A 10,954-nucleotide genomic window follows, 5' to 3' on the forward strand; every position below is an offset into this window, starting at 1 on the left:
ATTGTATTATACATATTATAAGGGTAGTAAAAAAAACACCCTCAAAATTCAATCTGGTTGTTCAGTCTGACTTCACTAGCCGTGTCTGGACCTAAACTCCATATATCAAACGATCACTATGGCATTACTGAGAGTTGAAAAACTGTCTAAAGTGTTTCATCTTTAATAAAATGATCAGCGTTCTGCTCTACCAGGTGTAACAATTGAGTTTAACATCCAGGCATCCATGAAAACGGAATTCATGACATTTAACGGAGTTAGAAGTCGGATACTTACGTTTTGTGAAGTTTTTGAGAACAGTAAAAGCCGTCTGTGTCCCTCGAAGTATCTTAGAAATTAATACACTGTCACAGAACGGTAATTCATATTCATCATTTATTACAATTCTGAAAACTTTTATGATTTTACCAGTTTTTCTAATATGGACCTCACATTCTTGTTAACACTCCATGGCACAAATACTCTTCCCTTTAGGCTCTGTGTATGTGTGTGTGTGTGTATCAATATTTCTCCTATGTTTAAGTATTACTCCTCAATCATAGTATTGGAATCAAGCCGTTTCTTCTCTCGTCATATCTCTGTAAATCGCAGTCAAAGTACACCAAAGTCAGCTGATTCACCCAGTGCAAGAATTATGCTTCTAACCCACCTAGTTTTTGAGTTACACAACGTTTTGTAACTCCAAAAAACGGCGTTTTTCGCCTCTCACCGCGATCTAATTCTGACTCCTCATCAGCCTTTTTTTCAAATCGCCCGCCCCCTTACGGTGTGTTCACACCGAACGCGATGGACGCGAATAAAACGCCCCAAACGCCCCTAATTTGACGCGTGTACATTCGCGTCTCAACGCGTGTCCAAGAAAAATCCATCGCGCGTCGAACCGGAAATGTGGGAGGAATGTGGGAGGGAGTTGTGCCAGACCGGTATCTTTGCAAGATGGCAGCTATCGAGCTAGCGCTTGAAGAGAGAGTCTCCCTTCTCTATGTACTGTGGAGAGCAGAGCAGCAGCGTAAAAGACGTCCTCGCCGTACCTGGGTCCATCAGGTCCTCCAGAGGCATGAGCAGTTTGGTGAGTTTCACCACTTGCTCCAGGAGCTGCGCCTGGATGACGGCCGATTCCAGCGCTATCACCGTCGGCCAGTTTGAGGACCTGCTTTCCCTCGTCGGTCCCAGCATCGCCCGCCTAGACACCAACTACAGACGCTCAATCCCACCTGCAGAGCGCCTGTCCGTCTGCCTGAGGTTAGTAAAACTATTTAATACGGTAGTCCTTTATTGATATCTGTGCTAATATGCTAATCCATCCAGTTAAACACTGCTAACATGGATGTGCTATGCTAACAGTGAATGCTGTCGGTGTTTACTGAAAGCAAACTGTGGTACAGAGACGACTCTTTATAATATTTCTAGTGATACTCAGAAGGTCTCATCAAGTCCCGATTTAATTCGATTTATGCTGTTATCAGTGTTTGCATGATAGCATGGCTGTGGTGTCACATCAATGTATGCGCTCGGTGTTTGCTGATATCAAACTGTAGCATTAGGACCACTGAGTTAACCTTTGTAGTGATACTCACTCCTTTTTATTTAGACCTGGTTTAATTCTGGGATAGTTGAATATTTGTATATAATCCCTGCAGCTGTCAGACTCTATAGCAGGGGTCACAGCCTTTATTAAAACAGAGTTAGATAAAACTGTGAACAGTTTGGTTCATCTCTAGTTACATGGTTCTATCTTGATAAGCTGTCTTATCACAGATTAATTTTTCAAAAATATTAATGATTTAAGCAAGGAAAGGGCTACATGTCAACACACAACTCTTTATTTCTATTAATGTCTTACTTCATTCCTACCTGATTGACATGTTTAGGAATTATGAGTGATTGGCTCACTGTAGTTGCGAAAGTTGCTACCAATCAAATTATGATATGTTAAAGTTAAAACAAAACACAACTGTTTTAGATATTATCTAATATACATTTTGTAATTATCCTTATAATTACAAAATGTTTTATGTAAGATTTAAGTTTTGTGATTTATATCTGACATCACAAAAGTATTTTGGAATTTGAATAATGTATTTTGTAACTGCAGTACACATAATACTGATTTTGAACAATTTTGTCCAGGTTCCTTGTCACCGGGGACTCCTTCAGGACCATCGCGTTCAGTTTCAGAGTCGGTGTGTCCACGGTGAGCCAGATCACCCCCCAGGCAGCGACGTCCATCTGGGACTGTCTAGTGGACGACTTCATGGCTGTGCCTTCACCTGGAGACTGGCGGTCCATCACAGAGGGATTCCAGGAGCGCTGGAACTTTCCTCTGTGCTGTGCAGCTCTGGATGGGAAGCACATCCAGACAAAGGCACCCCATATATCATATAGGAGACACACACATTGATATACACTAAATATTCATTTCATTTCTTTTTTGTGGTGCCCAAATTGATGCACCTGCTTGATTTTGTTTAAACAATTATTGCACACTTTCTGTAAATCCAGTAAACTTCTTTTCACTTCTCAAATATCACTGTGTGTGTCTCCTGTATGATATTTAACTGACATTTTTTATTGTAACAACCAACGATTTATACAGGAAAATAATGTCTATTAACAAGGTTGCCCAAACTTCTGCATCCCACTGTATCAGTATATTTTGTCATTAGTATAATATGAAATAAATTCTACATGTGTCAAGTTGTGTGCCAACATTTGCTGTGTAGTAGAACTGAGACATTAGTCATTATAAACATTTATTTGAAATAATATTAAAAGTCTCAAACAGAAAAACATTAAACATAAATATATAAAATATAAGAATTTACAGAGAGACAGGAATAAAAAGGACCAGCTGCTCTCCAGAGCAGGAACAAGGCTGAGGAGGAAATGCTCCATTGGAGACTGGTGTGGCCTCTTCAGGGACTCCAGGATGGCCAGCTCCACCGCCGATGGACCGTCCTGGGACCCGTCCCTCATCTGCCTCGGAGCCGTCCTCCTCTGTGGGCCTGTAAAACAGCACAAAACACAAAGAAATGAGAAGGCTGCTACTAGATTTTAATTTCAACATTGAAAAAAAAAAAAACAACAGGATATAATCAGATTGGTTGTAGATATTTAGTAAAGGTGATCACAAGGGAATCCCACCGACTAAAAAGGTATCAGTGCTTGCTGTACATATCTGTGGGTGCAGCAGCAGGAGCTCAGGGACTGGGGATGCTCTGCTGCAGAATCAGTTGGTTCTATCAATACAGTATTAAATGTTAACAGGTTGGATATAATAATCGTAGAGTAGACAGTGGTCCCTCATTTATTGCAGGGGTTCTCAGAATAACTAGCCCCTGGTCCAACCCGTTCTCACTCCCGACGCGTAAAATAATGACGATTTGTCACGTCCCTTAACTTCTCATGCTGACGCCTAAGGTACCCTTCCACGTTTTTATGTGACGCTGTGGGTTGTCAATTCATTCCAATATGAACCCGCTCGCGGCGATCAGAGACGCTTCGAGCAGAGGCTCCAGCCATCCATTTACTCCAATAATAACCCCGTCACGGCGAAACATGACGCCGTGAAGCACAATCTAACTGGAGAACCGGGGACCCTCTCCGCGAACGAGTTTTTCTCCCTAATTTAATGCTTTCTTTTAATGACATCGTTAACATTTCTCAACAAAAACACGAAAGTATCACTGATAATTCAACAATAAAATCGCTTCATGTTGTGGCCATCACACAGTGTTTTCCAAACTGATTCACGATCTGAAAGTGCGCAGATTTAACGTACATAATCCTTTGTTAGGTTTATTATTTTCATTTCACACGTAAAACACATTTATAGATTCATTCACCACTCCTGTTAGTTTTGGACGCGCTCGGCTCCAGCCAATCAGACGCAACCTGTGTAAGCAAAGGCTGATGGGAGAACGGAGAGACCCATTTATAAGAATAAGAAAATGAGGCGGAACTGATTGATTCTAATGCAGGTATGTAAAAAATACATATATTTAAAGTAATACCTTGATGTGTGTTTCAAAGTTTGTTTTTTCATAAAAGCTTCAAACAAACAGAGGTGACTGATCTCGGAAACGGTGTAATGTATTTAAAAATGGCTACAGCTACCGTCAGCATGCTTGCTAGGTAACGACTACACGTGTCTACTGCAGCATTAGCCATTTAATCCAACGATGATGGATTAAATCTATTACAAACGTTAAAGGACTTATGTGCTGCAAAATACCCTCACATGGTGCGTAAAGCAGTTTTTGCGCTAAGAGTTCTGCTAGCTCTTTACAAACTGATGATGCTAACGTTAATTGCTAACATTAACCGGAGCGCCAAGACTGAAAATCATTTGAATTGCGTTAGTTATGTGTTTATGTCACTGAGTTCTGCAAAAATCTCTTTCCTCTTTAGCTTGAAAATGAGTGATTCAGAGGATCCCGAGCTGGAGGAAGAGCTTCAGGCTGCTGACGAACTCCTTCAAGATATGCAGGTAACATTTTTAGTGGAAACAGTTGTTAAAGAGGGAACACGCTTGTCTAATATTTTGTACGGAGTAAACGTTATGTTATTTGAATTTTTTTTAAAGTTTATGTCAAATTAAGTTGGTTAACTTAAGATGTTTGATAATCTTTGCTTTAATCATAGACTGTATTTTAGGTGTTCCCTTTTTTCCTTGTTAATTGCGTAGAATGATGCACAGAGTGAACCTCAGCCAAGACCAGTGCGCTGGAAAAAACGTGACAGACAGGGAGCTTTTATTCCTCAAAGACCATCAACCAGTCGAAGTACTAGTTGCATGCCACGTGGTCAGTGTTCACACAACCATTGATTTTATCTCACAACTTGTTTTCACCAAAGAATTTCAGTAAGTAAATATTCTTCATCCCCCCCCCCTCCCCCTCAGTGTCCAGAGAGCAGCATCAATGTCCACGTGAAGAACCTAGTTATGTTGCCAGTGTCAACCCAACAAAAGGTACTTTACCTTCTTGTATATATTGTGATTTCTGTTTACTTTTATATTTGTTGTTATAGTTGAGTTATGCAGGGCTTTTGTGGAGTCCTAAGAAACATACTGCCTAGAGTGTTTTTCAGAGTTTCTTCCTTTCTTTATTTTTTTTCTGTTAGTGTATGGAACTGAGGTGCTTCGTCAGGAGCTCCTTCAGTTGTTGGAGGATGGAGAAGAGGACGCAGCCATGACTTGTGAGACGTCGTCTGAGTCAGCTGCTACTCACTGGGCGATCAGAAATATGGTGTCCTCGCAAAAGTGGAAAGAGGCCAGGCCTTGTCTTATAGACAATATGTTAGCTACTCTGGATCCACAGTCACACCGTGTGTGTCAGTGTGGCAAACAAGTAGTTGTGAGGTGTCTGGACTGCCTGCCTCTTCCATTCCTTTGTGCTGACTGTGATATTGCAGTTCACACACGCTTTGTCCTGCACAACAGAGAGGCAGTAACAGGAGGGTTTTTGCAGCCTTCATCAGAGTTTCACAAGCCAATAGGTACAGTTTTTAAGTCTTATGCATTTCTTGCTATGGATGAGTATGAGTGGGTGCTGTTATTGTATATTTATTGTGTATCAGTTAATTTCTAATTCTTTTTATATATATTGTGTGTTTTAATGTTAGTTCGGCTGTTGCCTGTGCAAAGGCCAGACCATGTGTGTGACTGCCCAGCAGGTAACGTTGAGGTTTCACCCGGCGCAATTGTGGCTCTTGTAACCATAAATGGTAAGTTGCCCTTTTGTCACACACTACATACACAATAGATGTGTTTGGAGGTTTTATTGCAAATTGTGCATTGCTATCTTGGTTTTAATTACCCTCGGCCCGCAGTATATGTGGGCACCTGTCAAAGGTCATTTGGATTTACCAGACCGATTTGAAAACAACATGAAAAAAATGAATGCTTTGAGCCATGACTGAATTTATCCTTATCCTTTCTAAAGGCCGTTATAACCTTGCACTGCCAGTGGTGAGCTGCACCAGCTGTGGCCTAATGTGGTCCCCCTCAGTTAAGGACATCCTGGGTAGTGGATATTGGCCTGGCACCTTAAATTTCTGCACCCTGTTTTCAATGGATGTCTTTCAGTCTTTCTATGACATTAAGAAGGCTGCACCAGGGATGTCACTTAAGGCATTTGTCAAAATGCTGGATGAACGAACAGCCCATTTTGGAAGGGTGAGTTTCTAAATTTGCTAAGTTTAAGGAACTTGTGCAAATCAATGTTTATGATGACTGTCCTTGAATATTCTGTTGTATGTCCTCTATGTAAAAGAATGGCCGAATATCAGCTGATGCCTTCAGTAAAAGTTTCTTGGAGTGGAGTGCTGTAAAGTTTGAGGTGGACAGGATGTGCAAGGAGCCATGCTTTAGCTGCCCTGCCTGCACTCCAGACATGCTTGCCGTCTCAGTTGATGGAAACCGCAAGCTTTATCGCTTTCAGTCTAATGCAAGGTACGTTATGCATTGTGTACATAAGTCAAATATGGATTTGTAGAAAAATGTATTTTAATGTTTCTTTTCAAACAACTGTCACTGTGTTCGTTCAGCACTTCAGAGCAGGGGAACTTTGAAGGTGTCTTCATTGAAAAAGATGAGGAAGTTGCTGAGTTTGTGAAATACATCCAGAGACACACAAATCATGTAAGATACACATATATATATTAGTGCTGTTAGCGTTAATCTTGTTAAAATGACGTTAATGCCGTAACCATATACACATACGTGTGTGTGTGTGTGTGTGTGTGTGTGTGTAGACATATATGGATGGGTCGATATTTTTTTTATTTTTCTCTTGGTGTTGTCGTAATACTATTTACTTTACTTTATCTTAATGTTTACTTAATTTTGTCACCATGTGTATTTAAAAAAAACAACATGATTTTTATTTTGTGTTATCAGTGCTGTCCTGGGGAGATCTGAGGTCTTGTGTGACTCGAGGCTAATTCAGCTAATTGTTATGCGTTTGTTTTAAAAAGTTTGTCCCTGATAGGGCTTAATCATGTCATGTCTTTTATGTTAAAATCTTTGAGTGTATAGGTCCCGGGGAAAGGGTTGTGCGGATCTTCATCTTGGACTGCAGCAAAGGAGTCGTCCAAAAAGTCCACTGGGAAGTTGGATGAGGAGGGCATGGAAATAGCTGTTTGTCGCCACGGAGTCCTCTTAGCTGCATTGAACATGTTTCGAGGGGAGATCTTTGCTTACCCCCTTTTTCTCCAGAGGAAGTTGGCAGCTAGCATCCCAGGACATATTACGTTCCTTTGCTCCGATGTGGCCTGTAAATATTTCCCCTATTTAACCAAGGTGGCTCAGCAGTGCCCTGAGCTGAGGAACCTCTTGTCAATGCGTCCTTTTCTCTCCGTCATGCATGCAAAGGCTCACACTTGGAAATGCGAGGTATACTGCAGCTTGTAGTTTTGGATTAGTTTGAGACATTTTGTTATAAGGTTGAATGAATTCAGCAGTCATGTATTGTGACCTCCTTTCTATAGATCAAACAGTTGGAGAAGAGGTGGAACAAGTAAACAGTTTCCTGTCTAGGGCGGCCATCACAACGAAGTACATGTCTAAAGCAGGTGTGTGTCCGTGTCTGAGATTCCACTCAGTCTCCTGCTCATTAATTCTAATTTGTATACTAACTGAAATGCAGGGCGAACAGACATGCTGACCCTCCTGGCTTTGGGGTGGAACAAAAGGAAAGTGGAACAACTGGGCCGCACTTTGAGCCAGCGATATCTAAAGGTCATTTTTTCAACACCCATTTTAATGTGTGTGGTAATGGGGGGAAAACACCAGTACTCTTTTAATGTCAATATGAATGACATTTATGAATGCATTCTTAGATCATAAGGATCCTTAGAGAACAAGTGGAGAGCCTGAATGCGACCAGAAATGAGCTGGGTGTGGATGACGACACACTGCAGCAATGGGTGGCCGATGTGCAGAAATGGGCTGAAGGTGAGTCTCAATATAATGCACTCATGTATAACAATAGGACCCACCATGGCCTCATTAAAGAACTTAGAGTTAAGATCTTTCTGACAGTGTCAACAAACAATGAAAAATAAGCCTTGGAAAAGCAAATTTATGGCAGAGTTGTTGCGTTTCATCAAATTGGATAGAACCTGGGTTGAAATGATGTCGTACTAGTTGGTTTTATAAACCTGAACACCAACATACTTGTTATCTCATGATTATCATGAGATAGCAGCACATGAAGGCTCCAGCTGTCTTATAATGAATGTCATCAAGTCAGTGATTACAGAGTCCACTGTAGTTTGGTGACTGTTACTCATCCTGTGTTCTGATTAATATTCCTCTCACTTAGAAAGTGATCAAACTGATGGCAGCCTTGGAGCGTTGCAGGCACGAGTAGAGGAGCTTGTCGTCATCATCAGAGTGCGAACACAAAGTCTTTACAGACAAAATGGTGTCCCAGTTTCTTTGAAACGGACCGTTTGATGCTCAGTTTGTACAGCTTGTGCAGCTACTTTGTAAACAGAATCAAATCAGATCCAGGTTTGTTTAAGCTGGATGTGATTTGTTCTAGCAAACAAATTGATGAGTGTAGATTAAAATGAAACTATATACATTATGTGAAGGTGTGAATTTTTTATGATTATTTACAGATAGCAACAAGAGGCGACACAGAATTCGCAAGGTCATCTTAGTTGAGAAGAAACGCTTGGCGGCTGCTGTTGACGATTACAACAAGCTCGCTGAACCAACAAAGCAAATCGTATCCAGTGATGCCCTCATGCAGACCGATATTTGGCCCTGGCAGAGCACAAGTGAACGTAAGCTCTTGATTTATAAATATCCTTTTTAAACAAGCTCCCAGTATCTGAGCAGTAGTTGAATGTTTTGTTCTTGAATCATAATATGCTGCTATGTTTTCCCATCTGATGTTGTTAAACTGTAGCTGCTGCTGACCTCCGGACAAAGAGAAAGGTCTTTGAGAAGGTGATGGCTGTGAGGCGCCTGAGAGAGGAGGAGATGATCCTTTGCAGGGAGATGCGGCATCACTGGACAGTGTTGCGAATGCGTTCTGTGGTGTTGGGGACAATCTCCTCAGACTGTAAGCACTTTATTTATTTATTAATTTTTTGATGAATCGATTGAAAATAAGAGCAGATGCTAAAGTCTTACTGGATCTTTTACCTATATCTAGATTGCTAGCTAACACTGCCTTCTCCCTTTTAAAAAAATGTTTAATTACAGCATCCTAATTCATTGTGTTTATGAGGTGATGTTTTTTTGTTGTTTGTTTTTTTTACTTTTCTCATATTTATTTGTTTTGTTCTTTTTACAGCCTCCTTTGTTGGCATGTCGGAGGATGCACAGAAGGGACTCTGTAGCCTGGTTTTAAAAAAACAAAGTGAACTGAAAGCTGAAATGCTCAAAGTAAAGGACATGTACAAGAGAATCCTCAGCCACCAACCACTCCTGGAAATGGACTCGGAGGAGGAGGAGGACATTCCAGACGATGCCACTGAGAGTGATTTGAGCACTTCTGATGAAGACTGATTGTGTCATCATTGATGTTATGTTTGGTAAAATAAAAGTTAATCACATCTCTGTTCAATGTGATTTTTCAACAGACATTTTACATTTTGAGAAGAAAAATGGAATTTCCTTGGTGCAGTTGTTTACCCTGAATCATTATTTCCCATCTAATTTAATGACTAGTGTACATGTTCAGATACGATAACATAATTTAATACATGGGATGCTTTCTGGGCTGCTCAAATAATCACAAAATTTAAAAGCACCAGGCAGCACACTCACAAGTAAATTTTTTGTTCAGTGTTTTGTCGAAGAAATCAACAAGTACAACTGAGATGTTTGCTGTAGTGGTGTGTTTGTTAAGAAGCATGCCAGCACACTGGTGAACTGACAGTCCCAGAATGCACCCGAGCCATTGACTCGCCCCAGAGCAAATGAAATTGCTTATCTAGAAAGACAACCGTCATCAAAGAAGAAGTAAAAGAGTAGGAAACAAATGGTAAGGGAAGGTACTGTGGGGTAGGAAAGAAAGGCCAGAGCTGTGCAAAATGACCTCCAGCAGGCCACAAATGTGCACGTCCGCTCAAACGGTCAGAAATGGACTCCATGAGGGTGGTATGAGGGCCCGACGTCCACAGGTGGGGTTGTGCTTACAGCCCAACACAGTGCCGTATGTTTGGCATTTGCCAGAGAACACAAAGATTGGCAACTTTGCCACTGGCGCCCTGTGCTCCTCACAGATGAAAGCAGGTTCACACTGAGCACTTGTGACAGTCTGGAGACGCCGTGGAGAACCTTCTGCTGCCTGCAACATCCTCCAGCATGAGTTTGGCAGTGGGTCAGTTTTGGTGTGGGGTGGCATTTCTTTGGGGAGCAGCACAGCCCTCCATGTGTTCGGCAGAGGTAGCCTGACTGCCATTAGGTACTGAGATGAGATCCTCAGACCCCTTGTGAGACCATATGCTGGTGCGGTTGGCCCCGGGTTCCTCCTAATGCAAGACAATCCTAGACCTCATGTGGCTGGAGTGTGTCAGCAGTTCCTGCAAGACGAAGGCATTGATGCTGTGGACTGGCCCGCCCATTCCCCAGAACTGAATCCAATTGAGGACATCTGGGACATTATGTCTCGCTCCATCCACCAACTGCACCACAAAATGTCCAGGAGTGGGCAGATGCTTTAGTCCTGGAGTCTGGGAGGAGATCCATCAGGAGAGCATCTGCCACTTCATCAGGAGCATGCCCAGGTGTTGTAGGGAGGTCATACAGGCATGTGGAGGCCACACAGACTAGTGAGCCTCATTTTGACATGTTTTGAGGACATTACATAAAACCAGATTAATGATTCTGTATTGCATTGATCAAGGAACCAACCCAATAGGAGCTAAAGGAATCCTCTTGACATTACTTCACTCAGTAAGTTTATACTATGTTTAATGTGCATTTTCTTCA

At 41.7% G+C, this 10,954-nt stretch overlaps 2 protein-coding genes and 2 long non-coding RNA genes across 7 annotated transcripts; all 4 read left to right on the forward strand.

Annotated features, from left to right (window-relative positions):
* The first annotated feature begins 895 nt into the window (after positions 1–895).
* On the forward strand, positions 896–2,697 carry LOC145432129 (uncharacterized). The gene is made up of 2 exons (XM_080308731.1): positions 896–1,242; positions 2,131–2,697. Exons 1-2 carry the CDS (start codon positions 983–985, stop codon positions 2,399–2,401), a joined length of 531 nt encoding a protein of 176 aa, XP_080164857.1. The 5' UTR covers positions 896–982; the 3' UTR covers positions 2,402–2,697.
* A 652-nt stretch (positions 2,698–3,349) lies between these two features.
* Positions 3,350–7,470, forward strand: LOC113034361 (uncharacterized). Of its 4 annotated transcripts, none has more exons than XR_013912403.1 (9): positions 3,350–3,980; positions 4,411–4,489; positions 4,688–4,805; positions 4,904–4,972; positions 5,125–5,499; positions 5,626–6,178; positions 6,292–6,454; positions 6,550–6,643; positions 7,040–7,470. XR_013912403.1 is itself a non-coding variant. In XM_080308730.1 (9 exons), exons 6-9 carry the CDS (start codon positions 5,915–5,917, stop codon positions 7,120–7,122), a joined length of 627 nt encoding a protein of 208 aa, XP_080164856.1. In that variant the 5' UTR covers positions 3,641–3,980; positions 4,411–4,489; positions 4,688–4,805; positions 4,904–4,972; positions 5,125–5,499; positions 5,626–5,914; the 3' UTR covers positions 7,123–7,465. The 4 variants fall into 4 exon arrangements, 3 of the variants coding, with proteins under 3 accessions (XP_080164856.1, XP_080164854.1, XP_080164855.1); XM_080308730.1 differs by having other exon boundaries at positions 3,641–3,980; positions 6,276–6,454; positions 7,033–7,465; XM_080308728.1 differs by having other exon boundaries at positions 3,641–3,980; positions 6,276–6,454; positions 7,040–7,462.
* A 37-nt stretch (positions 7,471–7,507) lies between these two features.
* On the forward strand, positions 7,508–8,388 carry LOC113033849 (uncharacterized). The gene is made up of 3 exons (XR_013912404.1): positions 7,508–7,741; positions 7,843–7,957; positions 8,328–8,388. It is a non-coding gene; the product is annotated as an uncharacterized LOC113033849 (long non-coding RNA).
* On the forward strand, positions 8,389–9,573 carry LOC145432130 (uncharacterized). Its single transcript, XR_013912405.1, has 2 exons — positions 8,389–9,077; positions 9,312–9,573. It is a non-coding gene; the product is annotated as an uncharacterized LOC145432130 (long non-coding RNA).
* The last annotated feature ends 1,381 nt before the right edge of the window (positions 9,574–10,954 follow it).

The sequence above is a fragment of the Astatotilapia calliptera genome, chromosome 12, assembly GCF_964374335.1.
Source record: "Astatotilapia calliptera chromosome 12, fAstCal68.1, whole genome shotgun sequence".
Taxonomy (NCBI): domain Eukaryota; kingdom Metazoa; phylum Chordata; class Actinopteri; order Cichliformes; family Cichlidae; genus Astatotilapia; species Astatotilapia calliptera.